At 35.9% G+C, this 20,030-nt stretch overlaps 2 protein-coding genes across 3 annotated transcripts; both read right to left on the minus strand.

Annotated features, from left to right (window-relative positions):
* Positions 1–914: 914 nt before the first annotated feature.
* Positions 915–11,177, minus strand: LOC130730853 (D-lactate dehydrogenase [cytochrome], mitochondrial). 2 transcript variants are annotated; one of them, XM_057582986.1, is made up of 18 exons: positions 10,849–11,173; positions 10,097–10,199; positions 9,721–9,821; positions 9,059–9,107; positions 8,326–8,418; positions 7,824–7,938; positions 7,678–7,738; positions 7,351–7,387; positions 7,217–7,278; positions 6,415–6,511; positions 5,132–5,206; positions 4,945–5,053; positions 3,086–3,195; positions 2,774–2,836; positions 2,220–2,299; positions 1,952–2,082; positions 1,760–1,803; positions 915–1,465 (listed from the first exon to the last, which is right to left on the minus strand). In XM_057582986.1, exons 1-18 carry the CDS (start codon positions 11,094–11,096, stop codon positions 1,346–1,348), a joined length of 1,698 nt encoding a protein of 565 aa, XP_057438969.1. In that variant the 5' UTR covers positions 11,097–11,173; the 3' UTR covers positions 915–1,345. The 2 variants fall into 2 exon arrangements, 1 of the variants encoding a protein (XP_057438969.1); XR_009016494.1 differs by lacking the exon at positions 915–1,465 and having other exon boundaries at positions 1,952–2,077; positions 10,849–11,177.
* A 4,953-nt stretch (positions 11,178–16,130) lies between these two features.
* Positions 16,131–19,684, minus strand: LOC130732703 (probable E3 ubiquitin-protein ligase BAH1-like). The gene is made up of 7 exons (XM_057584701.1): positions 19,459–19,684; positions 19,095–19,285; positions 17,995–18,239; positions 17,635–17,883; positions 17,408–17,545; positions 16,660–16,718; positions 16,131–16,570 (listed from the first exon to the last, which is right to left on the minus strand). The coding sequence occupies exons 2-7, from the start codon at positions 19,255–19,257 to the stop codon at positions 16,462–16,464; spliced, it is 963 nt and encodes a 320-aa protein (XP_057440684.1). The 5' UTR covers positions 19,258–19,285; positions 19,459–19,684; the 3' UTR covers positions 16,131–16,461.
* Positions 19,685–20,030: the final 346 nt, after the last annotated feature.

Below are 20,030 nucleotides of genomic sequence, written 5' to 3' on the forward strand. Positions count from 1 at the left end.
GTTGCACAAGGGGAAGTATCTTAGAAAAGTACATGGAGCATACATTGGACTTGGTATTGGAGTGAAAAGAGAGCGATGACGACGATGATGAAAAGGACCCCCCCCCCCCCCCCCCAATAGTCCTCTAAATGCTGCTGGTAAAAGTTCAAAGTAGTTAAAGAGATTCAATTATTTCATCAAATAGTGTCACTGAGGTGCAACTATTCATCAAACAACTTCCATAATACCTGCATTGAAAATGTGGATACATGTCCATTTTATTTTGAAGAAAGTCCCCTCATATGATCACTCTCAACTACTCTGAGATTCTAATTTGTCTCCTTATAATCACACATCATTTGTGCAGTGTGAAACAAATCCAATTTGGTCCCATTGTATAATTAAAAATATATAGTTTAACTTCAAATCAAATACTACACAATTGTCGTATCAGTCACGAGACAGTAAAGATTTACGTTTTGAAAATGTCACTTAAAAACTATATAATCCATGCTTGTTTTTTAGCTTGACAAAATAATCATACTTAACCCATGCAGGTGTATGCACTTTCAAGTTTCAAGCTCAACGCGGATATACAGAACCTCACTGTTTATTTTCCCAATCAAATGAAAAAGATTAAAATAATGTTAAGATTTACAAATTAAAAGATCTTCAATTGTCTTATCCCAAGTAAAGCTATCTTATTAAAAATTGAAAATTATGTAAACAAAAAGGAGAGTAATGACTGCATGAAAATCACTGAGACTTGGTAAATAAAAGTCTTCCATTCTCTCAAGTCTCAACACACTATTATTAGATGAAATTTATGTCAATCCCCTAAAACCATGTGTGTCGCGCTTGTTATTTAGTGAGATCCCATCCTTATTTGGTGAGATTCACATAAATTTTACTCAGAAAGAAACTTCTAGAAAATATATTGGAAACATTCCTCTATAAGACTGCATTGCATTATGTCTGAAAGTGAGAAGAGGGTGTTAGTGACTTAGTGTTACTTAGCTTCTCAGAGAGACTTAGGATACACAACAAGAGAGGCAAAAAACTGTAACAATGAAAACATTACAGCCTTTCAATATCATAAGGCTTATCTAAATTCTAAAGTGAGCATGTCTGTAAAATTGAGAAAACAAGAGGTTATCCACCACTAATTTATTTTTAAGTGCATGCTAACATTAATCCATAAAGATCCAAAACAGATAAACCCTTACTTTCTCACAAGCTCACTTTAGAAGACATTTTTCCTACAAAGTAAAAAAGCGAATTCTACAGATCCTGATGGAAGAAGCTGCAACGCGTTAACTTGTAAATTTGAAGAGACCATGTTTAGCCATGACTTCTGTATTGCAGATTACAAACAAACATGAGGAGGGATGAGCTTTCCTGGATTCATAATATTGTTGGGATCTAGGGCTGCTTTTATTTTCTTCATTGTTCGCAATGCTTCCTCTCCGAGTTCTTCTTCAAGATACTGGAAAAAGCAACCACGGATAAGAACTTTACTTCAAAGCTAAACTCAATTCTAAAATAAGGAATAGAACATTTGAAAAATAAATTACCATAAGAAACAACCACTGACAATCAAGACATGACTGTATCTTGTCAAAGCCAAACTTTGCATGAAAATCATGAGCCATATAATAACCAACCATGAATGACAAAACATAGGATCAACTTGTTCAAATCCATATTATGTCCATATTTTCTATGATTTTTAGATTATGTTACGTCAGGAAAGTTAGAATCACAGATACTAGTGCAGTACCTTCATCTTTCCAGTGCCAACACCATGTTCACCGGTGCATGTTCCTATTCAGAAGCAAAGTAAAAGTTTTCAGAACTTAAACTGCTTTATTAATGCCATTAGAAAGGAGAAAAATGATGAATGCTAAAAGGAACCTAAAATATCACATTAACAGGCAAGACTATGGGTTGAATGTCAACAACTTATTGTTACCTTCCAATGCCAGGGCAGCATGAACCATAAAATGGTTGAGTCTCTCTGCCTCCTTCCTCTGTTCTTCTTGGGAAGGATCAAATAGAATTACCGTGTGGAAGTTACCATCACCAGCATGAGCAATCACTGTGCTGGCAAGAAACAACAATAAGTACATGCACTGTGCATCAGTCTGTTTGAACATCCATCATCATTAAGTAACACAAATTATATAACACAATCAAATCTAGATTTTGATTTATAACGAAATAACCCTGATCAGTCATACCAAGTCAGTGGTGATGTATCCAGCACCTTTTTAGACCTCGAAATTATATCAGCAAGGTGAGATAAAGGAACACATACATCCTACAAAAGTTAGAATGCCAAAAAAAGTCATTAGAGAAACTAAAGCAATAGGAAGTAAGGAACAGCTGGAAATTGGAACTCTTCTCGTTTGGAAAATTTTCAGCAGTCTGAATATATTTGAATGTGAGGAGGAAAAACATTGTTTCAAATAATTCTATTTCAATTCTTCACACAGTCATTCTATTCATTTGATCTTAGGGGTTAACAGCCAATGTTAATCAGAGGGAAGGAAGCGGCACTAATGCAAGAGAAGAAAGATAAAAATTATATTCTAATAAAGAAAAATAAATCATTCTCCCTCGATTTGCCTGTCTAAAAGAACCACATTTACTTGGTTTTATATAGACACCTTCAAATTAAATAGGGTTGAAGTGCATTTTCTTCAAGGATTATATGGAATTCTTTAGTTGTCCATCAACTAAACATGTAAATTAAAATGGGGAAATGAAAATCTGAATTTCATATCCAACTCACCGAAATCATTGCCTCCATATCAGGTTCCATCGCAAAGCAAGCCCACAGTGCCTCCTTCCTTACCTGCACATGAACAAGATATGACCTAAATGTACTGACTATTTAATAGTTAGGTCGCTTCAAAACGCTTAATTGAACAAGACAGAATTGGAACTGCAAATTGGGGTGGCAACAGAGTAACTTAGAAAGATGTCATCCAGAATCCTAATCTTGTTAAGTGTGTCTGTATAATTTGTAAACAACCAATATACAAATAATTGGGGGAGAGGGAGAGAAAAAAAAAGACAGCAAGCCATTGTAATTGATTACTACCTTCCAAAGTTCTTTTTTAGCTTCAGGCTCTTCTGCAAATACAAAATCTGAACCATTGTGCTCAGAAACAAGTTTTCGAACAATTTGTGTTTGTTCACGTGCATATGCCTCTGAAGAATAAATATACATAGACCAGTAAAAAAAACATAGACCAGTAAGTTAGCAGTTAGGTATTGCAACTACTTAGGAAAATATGGCGTCATTGAAAATGACACTACCTTATTTAGTCTATCCCATAGAAAGTTTGTGCCTTTTTCTTTTATACTAAGACTAACTACAAAATTTGATTTTCTTTCTTTCCCTCACTTGAGTTGGATATTTTGTGCCATGTGACTGTTTGCATTATAACATACCCGGGAGAACCACACCACAAAAGCTATTATGGTGGGAGAGCCCAAGGCCATATAAAGATATAAACTCCACATCGGCATTCCATACTTATGATGTTGGACACAAGTCCTATACCTTGAAACTGAATCCTGACATTACCAAATTTTCCAAGCAGATTCTGACATCTTTTATACATTTCAAGAATGTGATTTGCAATGCACTTCATCTGTGATATTTTGATATATCCCAGGTAATAGATTTTATGCTGACACTTGAAAAATTACATCTATAGAGCAGCACAGGGAACGGTCAATATATGCCAGCAGGGGTGGTGAAGGTGAACACGGATGTCTCTCTTTCAGCGTCTGGTGAGTGTGGTATGGGGATGGTTGCTACGGACTCTAGAGGTCGGGTGCTTGCTTCTGCTGCTGCTCACGAATTTCACTCTCTCACCATTGCTGTGGCTGAAGGTATTGCTGTCAAATGGGCAATCAGGTTGGCTTTGGATTTGGGCTTCAAGGATGTGGTCTTTGAAACCAATAACATGCAAGTTGTTAGTGCATGGTCTACGTTTTCCTCTAATTATTCGTATTTAGCGTCTGTAGTGTCGGATTGTGTTGCTTTGTCCTCTAGTTTTAGTTCATTTAGTTTGTGTCATGTTCGTCGCGGTGCGAAAAAGGCCGCTGATTTTATGGCAAAGTATGCCTTGTCTGGTCAATGTTTTGTTTGGATAGATGATGCTCCTCATGCTTTAGAGGGCATACTATCCATGGATGTTGCAGCTATTTCTTCTTAATGAAATTGACCTTTTATCAACAAAAAAAAATATCATAGAATTACAAAGGGAAAGGCTGCATAAGATCCTTTTGGTCTTCATGTCCTCTTCCTTTTACCTCTTTTGTTTTTAATATATTATATTATTTCCTTTTATCCATAGCCAATATCAATTTAAGACTTTGTACGTTTCCTGAATGAGAAGCTTACATCTTTGGCATGTGAGTATCTTTTCACCTAATAGATGAGGATTCAGACAGTATCCAATAAGGAGAGCGTCTAATGGAATAATAATTATTTTTATGTTCTAGCCATTATTATCATTGTCCTTTCAAAGATTGAGCTCAATTCCATAAATTTTCAAATTTCATGATCAAGGAGAAATACTTATGTATGTGGGAAATAATGATCAATGAAGAGAGTACGACTAAATCTATACTCCCTCCGCATTTTGTTTGTTGTTTTAGCATTTGGACTAGGTTCCAAAATGTTTGTTGTTTCTCAAAACCAATGCATTTTTACTCTCTTTCTTCCTTCTATACCATCATTTAATATTATATCTCTCACATATCACCTTCCATTTTCACCAATCACAACTCTCATTATCCACTAAATCAATAATCATATTTCTCTCTCTCAACTTTAAAGAGGGGCAATTCAATCAAAATATTTTATCAAGTGATGAGCTCTTAATTCTCGTGCATAACCTTAAACAACAAACAAAATGGAACGGAGGGAGTATATTTTATGTTCACCTGTTCCTATAAATTCAAACATCAAAGTTGGACATTCAGGCAAATTTTTCCCATTAGCAATATTGATAGCTTTCACTTGAACTTCATCCAATAGCTCTACCCTTGACACCTAACCAGCATAAATAGAATTACAGAAACGTCATAACTGGATAGAGAATGATATCAATATTTGAAGCCAGAGTGCTACCTGTATACCAGACATCATCGTGGCGATAGCAACATCAGCTGCATCCTTCACAGAAGGGAAGTTGCACATTGCAACCTGTTCTTTGGTTAGTTAGGTAATCCTTAGGATCTCAAATAACTCATAATGTGCACATATAGAAACAGCTCATAATGTATTCTGGCAGAATAAAAGACGCAGTAAGTTGTATAGACTCTAGAGAAATAATTGCTCATGTAACATATAAAATCTCAATGATAGTGAAGGTAAAGAACAGTTCAGAAGCTTTCTGTTTTCTTATGATGAAATGATATGATCATAAAAACAAACAGACTATATAATTTTATATCTTCACTTGCTTATTTCAAAATTTTATGAATGATAGACATAGAGAATGAGAGAGAACTGAATCTGAATGTTATTATTGTGTTATAAGACATTACACTAAGCATCTGCTTTTTGTTGTCTAAGAGTCTAAGGGAAGCTTCTAACAGAAGCTTACTGGCCATAACTAACTCTAACAAACTACCACAGATTAAACAATTACAATGCAACTGAAAGTTAGCACAAATCATAACAGAAAACAGCTAATCACAGTAAACCGTAGCATAATAATAGAGAAGGGATATAAACACATATCTCTACCAATGAAACACAACAGGCAAGTACTAGAAGATATAGTGCGAAAATGGAGTCTACATAATATGAATGGATCAACTGCTAAAGTTTCCTGTTAAATCAAATTGATATGGAAAATTAACCTATTTTTAGAAACTTAAATATTTAATTTTGCAGAATTACAGGATAAATAAATCCAACTTCTATGTAAATAGTTTAATACACCTTCAGATATTATGGAAGAGTGTATATAATGTATTTTTCCAAGCTTGGATTGCCCATGTCATATGGAGATAACATGAAAACTGACCAAGAGGAAGAAGCATTGTAACACCAGGTATTGGGCAATGTTAGGATATCCCCAGAGCATAAAAACCAAAAAGTGACTTCTAAATATTCCAAGCTGCACTGATTACATTAACTCCAGAAAAAAAAAAAAAAAAATCTAGGACAGAAAACAGAAACAAGTGACCTTGCAGTCCAAGTCTAAAAATTGTATGATACAGCTTACATTCATACATGTCATGAATCGTAACCAATAAGAAACATTTTAATGAGTTTCAATCAAATTAAATGACGAGAATGTAACATCTAGATTTAATAAATTGATGACAAAAATAAAGTTCAGTGGATCAGATTAAACTTAGAGAAAGGATAAATCCAAAAAGAAAAGGAAAGAATCAATGTACCACTGAGCACTGGGGAATTTTCTGAAGCTGCAGTGTGACTTCTGTTATAACACCAAGAGTTCCTTCACTCCCAATCACCAAGCGGGTCAGGTCATACCTAGCATATAATTTAAAGACAAATAATAATAGCATGTCATTATACATTTGTTCCCAGAGAGATTCTAGGAAGTATTTTGCAATGTGATATGAAGTAGTGTAACATACTTCAAGTGACCAAGCATATGTATGATGACGAGGAGACAAATGTTCAGGCAACGGGATTTAGGTGAAGACAAATCAAGGTTTAATGTTAAAGCCTGCATACTTAATTTTGTTCCTAAGGACAGGCTTACTAGGCTTACTTAATGGACAGACTTACAAGGCATACTTGGGATGAAGTGCCAAGGTGCAAGCTTCTTATTGATGATGTTGTTTGGGCAAGTGGGTGCTGAGTTCCAATGGATTTCAATTTAGTACGTTAAAATGAAATAGAAAATATATGGATTTCGATATTCAACCAGTAAAGCAGATGGATGACATGTTGCAAGAATTGAGAATGAAGCGGCACCTAAAATTACTACATGCCACTTAATAGATGGAGAGACTGTCAATGATGTTAAACATCACATCCAAGCAGGATGGGTGAAGTAGAGAAGTGTCTCAGATATGTTCTTGTGTTGTGGATAGAATTTTCTACATCTTTTCTCCCTTCCCAGTCTACTTTTATTATTCCTTTTGCCTGACCTCTCAAAAAGCTCATGGAAGGGGAAGAAATTAGAAGTGAAATTGATTAATAGGTAAAGGCAAAGGGAATATAACAAACCCGGCCGCACTCTTTCTTGCACGAGATGCGGTCTTCACAATGTCTCCATTAGCAAGAACTACCTAGAACACAGTCAGCACTATAAATACATCATCACAGAAATGGATTAATGGCCAGATTTGTGATTAACAAACCTTGAGACTGATGACATTATCACGCATCGTTCCGTACCTGAAAATTAGTAAGGGGAACCATCATACCTAGTAAGATGAAACAGTTTTATAGTTGTTTCTCGAACAAATTTTTATTACATCCAAACATTTTGAGTGACAGAATTACAACGGCATTGAGTTCAGTAATCTTAATTAATAATCCACAAGCAAAAAACTTGGACGTGGAACTAAATATTTAAAATTTCAAGCACTAACAGCTCGACATCCCCAGGGGTGAAACATTTAAATTAGCATGTAATACAGTTTGCCAGCCATAGATGAATATAAACATAACAGAAGAGTGACTACCTCACAGCTAACGAACCAGAACAACGTGTAGCACACATGCCTCCGATGCTTGCACCTGGACCTGTTTGTAACAAGTAAAAAACTCAACGTTATGCCTTTTGTTTGCATCAACTGCCAGAGATATTCTCAGGACATATTCAACTAACCTGGATCAAGTGGGAAAAATAAGCCATAAGGTTCCAAATACTCATTAAGCTCCATCCATCCAATTCCAGGCTCAACAACCACATCCATGTCATCAGCATGTAATGCTTTCACTCTCTATAGATTGAACAGTGAGCATTGTAAGTAAAAAAGCTAAAGTAAGTTCATCTTTTATGTCCAATCCGTGCCTACATGCACATGTGTTGCATAGTCTGCATATTTAAATATATATAATCTAAGCAAGTATAGCACGTATACATAATGGCACATGTGTTCCAGTTCCAATCCAATAGAGGCACCTTAAACTTTCAACTAACCCACTGTGCCAAATTTATTCTGGTATGCCTAAACGAGTATATTCAGTAACTCTCGAATAGACATGGGATAAAAAAGGTCATACATATCATTCCATTGGAACCAAATAGATATATTTAATAGCAAAGAAGTCCTACATGTAGCAACTATATACAGATATGTCACTATCATAACAGAACATGAACATACTTTCATTATTGACATGTCAATGCAAACCCCGCCATTGGGGGATAAAGTGTGACCCTCAATTGATGTAGCTCCACCATAAGGTACAATAGGAATCTGTTACCAAAAAAACATATATAATAAAAATTAAATGAAAAGAAAACCAAGTTTTCTCAATTATTGACATTATGTGCCCATGAAATTGAAAGAAAATTATGACTTTTTCAAAAAGCAGATAGATTTAAGAGATGTATTTTCCTCGCCTATACTTATAAGTAAAGCATAAAAGATGGATCATATTGTGAAGACAGGAATTTTGTGATATATCATAACAGTGTCATTAGGATTTAGGATAAATATTAAATTCAAGGTTCACATTGGCTTTCAGATAAAAAGTTACTTTTTCATGCAATTCAAGAAGGGCGTCACAAAAAAGGGGGAAAACATAAATTTGTTTCTTTACCTTTTTCCTAATCTGCTGAAACTTGGAAAGGAAGCAGATAGGAAAGTAATTCAGGACTAGACAAGAAGACAGGATTATTTCAGTTAACAGTGTACAAAATAGGCATAAATTCTGAAAGCAGAACAATTCAAGTATGGAAGGAGCAGCAGCATAAATAAAGTTTCTAAGCAGGAGCAAAATCAACACAAATACTGTGATGAAAGTCGCAGAATTACAAGAGATATGTGGACTGGATGGTAAAACAATCAGCTTAAACATGCTCACCAATGTTAGATGAGTTGGAGGAAGTCAAACCTTGTAGCTGTTGCATAATTTGAGAATCTTGGAGACCTCCTCTTCTGATCTGCAAAAAGTACAATGCAAGAAAATAAATATCGGTGGATGCAATGTGAAAATATTAAGAGTTTTCTTATTCTTTTTTTATGGTAAAAATTGACAGACAAGAAATATGTATATTTTGCAATCAACCATTGGATTCATCAGAAAGTCAGTATCCATAAGAATTTCAGACCAAGTATCCTTGCATATTCCAATGCACATAATAGAAGTCACCGCATCTATTCTCAATCAAAATTAGGTACTAGATAAGCCATAAAATAAGTTGTTTGGTGAAAATGCATAAATGGTTTTATATTATATTTCTACCATAATACAAGTTTACAGCTCCATAAAGTAAATAACACATTGTCCACATAGCTTACCATCTACTATTTCAAAATCCTTATTTAAAAACTAAAATGGAAAGAGTGAACAGCATCATCTTTAGGTCTTTCAAAACTAATACTATATGGAAAAAACTTCAAGAGAAACTTTTTGGGTCTTTCTCAATGCAAGTACCAATTTGTGATGAAGTTAAAATCTAACAGGATTACATTAAATCGCTGCAGCATTTCAGAATTATGGAAAGATGAATGATGAAACAGAAATTCCAGCCAACGGTTCAGAGCTTGTCTCACCTTGGATAAACAATCACATCTGGGATATTGACAGCCTTGTGAAAACTATTTTGTGGTTTTCCATGGACATATCTTTCGTCATAATCAAGTGATATGTTATCCTGAGGAAATGAAGTGTTATAAAAATTCAGGCCGATAAACAACAGGTTGAAGGTCCAAAACAATTGCTCATGTGATGTGACTTCATTCTTATTTCACTAAAAAGAGTATTCGTTAACAAATGAGATGATAATCAATCTTCTGTATGATAAATAGCAAGAACAAAAAAGAAATTTCAAATATAATTGATGAACAGTATAGAACCAGCCTAAGCATTTCTAAACTTTCTTTCTTTGATTCAACTTTATGAGATATCAGATAAGTTGAGATTTTGTACCTGACAGATGATTTTCAACTCCTCGAGAAGCTCTTGTGGAAATTCTTTCTGTGATCCCTTAACAACATACTGGGTGCTACCTTTGCCCCCAAAACTCACATCTCTACCATCCAATATAAGAAATTGCATGTTATTGTCGAATATTTACTTGATTGGTTGAGAGACTATTCAGCTAGACTTGTAGTTCAAGCGAAACATTAAGTTTCCTGTCAAAACTAATGACTCTTTCAAAGTTCAAACCACTAAAATCATAACTTTCATGTCTAACAGAACTCATAAGACTTCACTGCTATATGAAAATATCAGAATCAGGACAGCTTTTGCATACTAGTTTCTAGTAAACATCCTTTGAAAGAAAACCTATAACTTTGAGCCCATATTTGTTTATTGCATACTCCACTACCTCACAACAAAAAACAAGACTGAGCATAGTTCTAGATCAAATCATCCATGAGTGTAGAGAAACATGGAAACTTGTTGAAAGAGAAAAACAGTACACAACACTGAAATGGAAGGAGTTACAATTGGGGGAAATGGGTGAAGAACATGCTGTACATAAACATGCAATATAATCAGCCACAGTCACTATTAACCTCTTCATCCAAATCCCCAGAAAACTAACCAAGTTATATATTTTCTTAATTGTAAACATAAACACAGAATTAATCAATTAAAACTGAGATATAAAAAAGAGATAAAATTTGGCATAGGAAAATGATGGGGTGGAGTATGGATGAAAATTGAAAAGTTACCGGTTACTGGCATCAGGGGCGTCACAAAGGGAAGGGTGGAAATGGGGTTGAAGAGCAAGTGCTCCAGCAGAAGCAGCGAGAGCCAGAGGAAGCATCCATGGCTTCCTTGTTCTGTTGTGGGAGTTGAAGACAGTGGCAGCTGCGGCTGAGGGTGCGGTTTGGTGAGGTGCGGAATGGTGGAGAGTGCGGTGGAACAAGTACTTGGAGGAAGAACGAAAGCGAGAGAACCAAGATGAGAAATTTGACATGGTTTGGTTTGGTGATGATGAGAGAAGAGAAATGTGATTCTGAAGTCTGAACAACAAAAGCAAACAAGAACATGAACAACTGCGAAGCTGAAGGGAGTTGGGTTTGGCCCCCCCTATGGGGCCCCACTTAAAGTGGGGAAATTACTGGAACGCCCCCCTTTAATAGAATACGGAAGACACATTTCCGTATTGAATACGGAAGTTTAATATCTGTATTATATTAGTATGTAAACCGGCAAGGGTTTATTCAAACCCATTTCAAACCCATTTCCGTATTTTGCCAAGCTCTTCTCCCCTCTTCAACCTTCGATCTCTGTTGCTCCCCTTGCTTGAACCGTGTACTTGAAAGGTTCCATCATCTCCATCAAAGCTCTTCACAACCCCATTCTCAGAATTGAAACCTAGAGGTAAGGATTTTTGGATTTTCCCCATTTAACTTGAAATTATGTTAATCATTGAACCCTAGGGTAGTCGATTGTTGCTTGTGTAGAGGTATTGTTGGCTGAAATGTCTTGAATGTGGTTTGGGTTTAGGGCCGATAGCTCATTGTCGTTAATGGCGTTTCTGGGTAAATACGGATCACAGGTTTCCGTATTGAATATGGAAAATGGTTTTCCGTATTCAGTATGGAACATGGTTTTCCGTATTGAATACGGAAAAACGTTTTCCGTATTCATCTCAGAACCAAACCCAACACTTATAATTGATTCTGGGTTCAGAATCAATTATAGAAGGTTTCCAAAGCATTTGTGAGTAGTTTCTAGATGCCATAATTGATTATTAGGAAAATAAAAGTTGATCCAAGCATGCATAATCCACAGAAGATCCGATTATCATCTATGTACTTATAAAATTCTAGGAATTTTCCATTTGCTTGCATCATGTTTCTGTCTATGGCTGAAATGGTATATATAGTGAATGTTTGCTCTGAATATATAGTGAGAATGAAGAACAGAAAGAGGTCTCATGCTTCTAGTGAGGATGTCGGGGCTACTGAGGATAGACACCGGCGGTTACATGCTTCTAGCCGGCGCGGCGATCATGCTGCAACCTCTCAGGCGGTGGAGGCTTCAGCTCCAGTTGTTTCTCCGCCGTCTCCCATGATTGAGGTTCCTCTGGTTGATTATCCGCCGTCTCCCACGGTTGAGATACCTACAGTTGTTTCTCCGCCCTCTCCCATGGTTGAGTCATCAGGCGAGGAGTCCTCAGGCGAGGAGTCCTCAGGCGAGGAGTCTTCCGGCGAGGAGTCATCAGGCGAGGCCTCATCCGGCATGGGAGGATCTGACGAGGATAGTATTCCTCCGCCTACTGTTGATGCTGATGTCCTGCCGCCAGAGCAGGGGGAGCAGGGGGCACAGGGTGGCGAGGAGGACCTGATCCAGAGGTTGCCGCCGTTTCCGGGGGGCCTGTTGAGCTATCGCTCCTCACCCATTATGCTGATCACAAGGCTCCCTGGGCGTGGCATGCACTCCTACGCACAGACGAGCGGTATGTGGACCGTCGACAGTTGAAGGTGGCCATAGCTGGGGGGAAGGTTTGGAACCTTGCTTGTGATGGTGATTCAGACAGTCACAGGCGGGTTCGAGAGTTGATTGAGCAGACGGGTCTTCATCAGCTACCATATTGCAGCTACCCGGTGACAGATGCAGGCCTTATTTTGGCCCTTGTGGAGCGATGGCATGAGGAGACTAGTAGCTTCCACATGCCGTTCGGGGAGATGACTATCACCTTGGACGACGTGTCGGCTCTTCTCCATCTCCCCATGGGGTCGAGGTTCTATACGCCTGGGAGGGGGGAGAGGGACGAGTGTGCAGCGCTCTGTGCTCAGTTGATGGGAGGATCTGTTGGTATTTATGAGGCTGAGTTTGATACGAATAGGTCCCAGACTATTCGCTTTGGGGTCTTGCAGACCCGGTATGAGGCTGCGTTGGCGGGTATGTCTTAATTATTATTGTATTGTCTTTGTATCTATTATTATTGTATTGTTATAAACTATTAACTTAATTCACTTCATTGTAGAGCACCGATATGAGGACGCTGCACGGATTTGGCTGGTGAACCAGCTAGGCGCCACGCTCTTTGCTAGCAAGAGCGGAGGCTACCATACGACCGTCTACTGGATAGGGATGTTGGAGGATCTTGGTCGAGTGTGCGAGTACCTTTCCATATTCAATACGGAAGATAACAATCCGTATTATATCACGACTCAGAATTCAAAAACCCATCCTTCTAACTACTTAAACTACTTAATCTAACTACTTAAACTACTTAATCTAACTACTTCCACTACTTAATCCTACAAAATAACAACAAATAAACACATAGACTTACCTCTACTACAACACTTGTTGTAGTGGTGGAGAGCTTGGGAAATGAAGGAGTGGATGGTGGTGGAGAGCTTGGGAATGAAAGTGAGGTAGGAGAGGGTGAGAGAGAGGGTGGTCTGGAGGCATTGAGGAGGTTCAGGGGGGCTGGTGAGGGGTTGGTGAAAGTTGGTGAGGGAGGAGTAATGGTGGAAAAAGGGGGAATCCTGTCAGAGTTAAATACGGAAAATACTTTTCCGTATTCATCAAAATATAATACGGAAAGTACCTTTCCGTATTCAGTTAAATTGAATACGGAAAGTACCTTTCCGTAGGGCACTTTTGGGTTTAAAAAAAAAGGGTGGGGCGCGCAGCCCCATAGGGGAGGCCCCAAACCCAACTCCCGAAGCTGAACAAACGGTGGGAAAATTACTGGAAAGCCCCCCTTTAATAGAATACGGAAATTTATCTTCCGTATTGAATACGGAATTTAATTTTCCGTATTCTATTAGTATGTAAACGACAGAGGGTTTTTTCAAACCCATTTCAGCGCTCTCTTCCAACCTTCTCCTTTTTCCTCTTCAATCTTCGATCTCCGACGCTCTCCTCGCTTCAATCATCATCTGGAAAGGGTTCCATCATCGCGTCTCAGAACTTTATAATCCGTATTGAATACGGAATATAAATGTCCGTATTCACTACGGAAATTTATATTCCGTATTTTATCGCGTCTCAGAACTTCAAAACATCATCCTTCTAACTACTTAAACTACTTAATCTAACTACTTAAACTACTTAATCTAAACACTTCAATTACTTAAACTTACAACATAACAACAAACAACCAACAACACTTACCTCAAATGCTATCTTGTTGCATCCAATGGTGGAGAGCTTGGTCAATGAAGGAGTTGGTGGTGGTGGTAGGAAGAATGAAAGTGAGGTAGGAGAGGGTGAGAGAGAGGGTGGTCTGGAGGCATTGAGGGAGTTAAGGGGGCTGGTGAGGGGTTGGTGATGGAGGAGTAATGGTGAAGGGGTTGGTAGAGGGAGGAGTAATGGTGGAAAAGATGATGTCTGTCAGAGATAGAATACGGAATTTTAATTTCCGTATTCTATTTTAGTGAATACGGAAATTAAAAATCTGTAGGGCAGTTTTGGGTTTTAAAAAAAAGGGTGGAGCGCGGAGCCCCATAGGGGGCCCCAAACCCAATTCCCCAGGGAATCACGGAGATGAACATGGTTATGTCGCTTTTTGATGAACTATTATAATCTTTTTTCTGAAATTGATGAACTATTATAAAATTGTTACTCGATAAGTATGTAATAAATTAATAATTTGTCTATATAAAACTAAAATTGACTTGAACCTTGCATTAATGAAAATTTGAATAAATTATTTGTTTATTAGTGACTTTTTATCTTGCTAATAGTGTTAAATATTAGAGAAAAAGGATGATGCACCGACAATGTCTGTCAACCAATCAGATTTCAAGATGTGTCCTGTCAATTAATGAAATTAAATAAAAAGAGAGATTTTCTCACATCCTTGAAATCTGATCGGTTGATGGTGTAAAAAAACTTTACACAATTACACCGTTAGTGCATAGAAATTAAACTCTAAATATTAAATGTAAAACTTCTCATACATATAATAAAAATAATAAATATTAATTTTTTTGAAATTTTAATTATTATTCAGAAGTTTTCATGGATAATAAAATAAAATTAATTAATATTTATTATATAAAACAAGTTTATTAAAATTGTTTAATATAATAATTTAATTTTTTAACAAAATTGTTAATAATTATTACTTAATTTAAATTATTTTAAATTCACTTAATTATATTTCATATTCTTAAATAAATAAGTTTTTTTTTAATATGAGCTAAGCCCCTAAATAAATATGTTTTTTTTTGACAGGGTTATTTTTTTTTGAAACTTAAATAAATAAGTTCTTAAGTTTTATATTATTTTTGTACTTCAATTGTAATTATTAAATATTAATTATAAAGTCCAACTAATTAATATTAATTATTTATACAAAGATAATACTATTTGTTTTTTTGCTGCATCAGAATGAAATGTCTCAGTACAATTTTTTTTTCTTTTTTGTAATTTTATAAAAAAAAAGTAATTCATCCAAAACATTAGGTTCATTTGGGATTGGGTTTTGATAACTCACACTTTTGTCTAGAGTATTCGTTGAACCAAATTGACTTTGTGACCCAAATAGTTTATAGTAAATCAGTTAAATTGGTTCAAATCATTTTTTGGTTACAAGAGGAAGACAAATTGGTTCAAATCATTTGAGAAAATTAAGTCATTTCTTTTCATAACTAAACCAAATTAACAATAATCACTTTGATTCTAAAATTTATCTCTTCTTTAATTAACATGATTTAGATGAATCAACGCCAGCATCCAATCAATCTCGTTTTTTTTTTCTAACTTTAAATTTATTCATTTTGAAGCCTATAGCACAAATAGTTGAAGCTTCCCTTCATCAGGTATCTCTGGTTTATACTCTTCACAAAATATCAATCTAGATAAATCATGGGTATACTCATAAAAAATAACTCTGTGGACCTGGCACAAGACCTCAGTTTTAGGCTGCAAATTACTCACTGAGGATATTGCTAGATACCATAGTATTCCTATGATCCACAACACAGAATCACGGAGAACAAGCACTTAAAAAAGTCAACCACAATTGTTAGATACCATAGCATTCCTTTGGTTGTAAAATAAAAGTAATAAACAAATGCAAGCACTGAGAATTGTTCACATAAAATCCTTCAATTTACTGGCAAGACAAAAATGTTGGCCATCTGTCAGGCTAGGCTATGACCAACTCTATATGGAATAGTGACCGGCAAGACAAAAATGGTGCAACTAACTTTCTAAAGTTCCCGTTTTAATTTACTAATTCTCTCATTGTGCTAAGGTCTCAATAAATAAAATCTCAATCTCATCCCACAATAGTAACTGAAAATCACTTAATACTTCCTAGGAGCTCTATTTCTTAACATGTGTTTCCATGGCCAAAAGCATAACAAAACCTACAGCAATCCAATTGCATATGTGGACTGAAAATTCCAGTGTTCCTTTGATTGCTTCAACGTATCAACTCGTTCATCAGCTAGCCTCTCTTTCCAGTAATCTTTACACCTGGGAAATATTGAAAGTTAATGTGATGGCAATGTTCACACAAGAATAAGATATGGAAATGTTATCACGGTTCATGTACCATGTAATACCTTTTTTTAATAAGCAGATCAAGTTCTAACATATGCACTGCCTTGGAGTAAACTCCAACCTGCATGAAAGAAATGATGGAGTATTTCTTGTTAATATAAAAGCAAGTAATACCCTTCGTCACCACTTTGCGGAAAATAGTTAAGTATCAATATGTTAAATACCCGTGACTCGATTGGTGAAATAGTATCTCTCTCCAAAAAAGCATGTTTTTTTTTACCGCCGCACAAAGAAAATCTTTTGTTGCGAATGAACAAGATATTGAGGAATTGTCCATACGTAAAATCATAATTATTGATACAGGCCTTTTCCACATAAAAAGGCAATCTTTTGTTACAATAGAAGCAGAAGTGATATCGATTATTCAAGAATCGAAGTCGATTTGCTTTAAAACCATTGGCTGGATTTCTTAACAGCAATATTTAATGTTTTAAGAAGCCAGCAAATAGAATTTGCTAGATTAATGTATTTCAACATGGGCTACCACCACGCCAATCACCATCTTATACAGAGATAGAAAACAGATCTAGATAGCGAAAACACATGTCCTTAAAGGAAAAGGAAAAATGGCAGCAACTGCCTTTCACCAAACACATCCCTGTCAAGTTGCATAATTGAACTAGTGAACTCTATATCATTATTTTAACAATACTTCTTTGTTCCACTTTTGAATTTTGACTGTTTAAATAACTGTGAAGAGTTAAATTTTTTTCTATATGATATATCCATACTTAACTTCAAAATGCATACCTCTCTACATATAGGGCACTTTGACTCTGGACTTGCGGCTTTAAGGCTTTGGAAAATCATCAGAGAGGCAGCTGAGCAAGCACATGACTTGCAGAAGATATGGCCACAACCCAGAGTATATGGATTGAACACAAAATCCTATCATACCACAGTCCCAGCATTTATAAGGAATACTGATATATAAAAGACTTGGTTTTTACTAGAGTAGCAAACAGATAGGATTTTACCAGGCAAATTGCACAAGTTAGATCATACTCGAGCTTAATAGAAACTGGAAGCACCAACGTCATTGAAGATTTAGTTACATCTAGATCACATGAAAAGTGACCATAGACTCCGTCAAGCTCACAACCATCTCGACCAGTTGAATTCAGATAAAAAGCACCCAATTCAATTAGCCAAGGTGAGTGTAAAAGTTCTATGTGTTCAGCTTGCATCCTAGATTTGAAATTCTTCCCATTCATAGAGCTATGTACCTGGAGTATAATAGAAAAGGATGGTGTGAACCAAATAACATTTAACCAGAGAAGTATAAATAGAAAAGGAGTGGGATACATTAAGTGGCAATTGTCTCATCTGTTGCGTACTTTATCATATTTCTTAAGTATTTTCCTCATTGCAATAGCATTCATTGCAATGTACTCAATCAAAATTCTTCCTTCTTGGGCAAGGGCTTGCCTATCATTTTTAAAGCACTGGCGCAAACGCAATACATATCTTTGCAGTCCTCTTGCCACATGAAGATGAAGGAGATGCTTAACTCTTGAACTAAAGTACCCTACTATATCCGATGCTTCCTTCATCAACTCGGAGAAGAACTTTTCATCACATACTACAAGTGGGAAAAAAAATATCATTACACTGCATAAAGTGACACCCTCTTGTCAAACAACAAGACATACAAGTGATAATTTTGAACAAGTATTTTGTTTAAAACATGCTTTAAGACTTATAGCAGGTAAATTTAGCTCTGATTGATAGCAAAAAAATATTCGAAGATAGCGAAGCACAATGTAAATTAGGTAATCTATACATTTACTGCATTAACCCTCTCCCCCAACTAACCCTGTAAAAATGTCCCTTCATCCTAAATTGTTAAAACTGGTACTTCATTCTTGTTCCTGGACCTCCAAGCAACATCTCCCTTTCTCCCTTTTCACAAAATTTGGAAATGAACTTTTCCGGGGTCTTGCATTCTTAAACTTAACATATTATAATTAATTATTTTGACTCTTCATTAGGCAATCAAATGATCAAGAATGCTAAGTGTGTGTTTGGATTTCATTGAACTTAACGTGAATCCATGTTGAAGCCAACGTGTCAAAATTCTACTTCTCCGATTCTAGCTTCTCCCTGGGTGCCTTCAGATACCTGAAATCACGTTTGTGTCGGCTCTAATGCCAAAACAAACAAGCACTAATTCTTCCACAAGCCCAACTGGGCATCAATCACCGGTATGGTACCACGAAAATCGGAACATGCACAATACCATATGAAAATAAGCATAAAATAACTACCTAGTAACTTAAGAATGATTTAATAAAATGGAACCTTAAACTATGATGAAATGCAATTTGAAAAATGATTAACAAATTGAAAGGTTCCAACTTCCAATCCACACACAGTAAAAATACAAAAACAAACATAAACAAGGAACAGGACAGTTACATGGGCAAGAGTGACATACATTGACATAACTGATCTTTGTGGAGAGAGGTGGTGGTGTCTTTGCAATTCTGACAAGTCTTCAACACTTGTTTCAACCTCATATATTCAATGTGAGCACACTTCTCGTCCAACAACAACCCCTCCTCCTGCAGATACTCAGTGAATGCATCCCCGAATTTCATTTGCCCCGAATTTCGTTACTTCCAAATCCTAATCAAATAAACAAAAATCCACATAATAATAATTAATCAATCTAATATAAAGATAATGATTATCAATGAATGAATATATAAAGTTGATCATACAATTACAAATATAAATTTTACAGAATGAATAAGTATAAGCATGAGCGAATGAGGAGAATGCAGAGCATATATATATACCTGGGAACGATGATGAGGGTTAGGAAAATGATAACGATAATTGAAGGCGAGGAGATTATAAATGGTACTAGCAGAGTGCAGTTACTTGAACAGAAGTGGGAGAAGATGATGGAGAATTAAGGAGAACAGAAAGAAACTATCACGTTTTTCACGAGTCAGTCACTTTCGACGGAATTTCTGTTTTGTTTCTCTGCAATGCAATGCATGAACGCCAACTGCATTTTCATTTTCCCCAACCCTTCTTGTAACTAAAAAAAAAATTGTGTGTAGTCTGTTTGGTTTGACAAAACATTGTTTTCATTTTATCAAATAGTTTTCATTTCAAATTTTTTATGTAGAAGATATGTTTGGTTTAATTGTTTCAAATTTTCAAAAAAAGAATGAAAAAATTGAAAATGTGTGTCACTAATTTTATCCTCCTTCATCTTAATTTTTTAAGATTTTCTTTTTGACATATCTTTTGATTTCAATTTAGTTTTCATTTGTAGTTAAAAAGAATACGATTTTTTTTCTATTTATTACCATTATTATTATTATTAAGCTATTTCCTATAAAAACATTATTTTAGAAAA

Source organism: Lotus japonicus, chromosome 1, assembly GCF_012489685.1.
Source record: "Lotus japonicus ecotype B-129 chromosome 1, LjGifu_v1.2".
Taxonomy (NCBI): Eukaryota; Viridiplantae; Streptophyta; class Magnoliopsida; order Fabales; family Fabaceae; genus Lotus; species Lotus japonicus.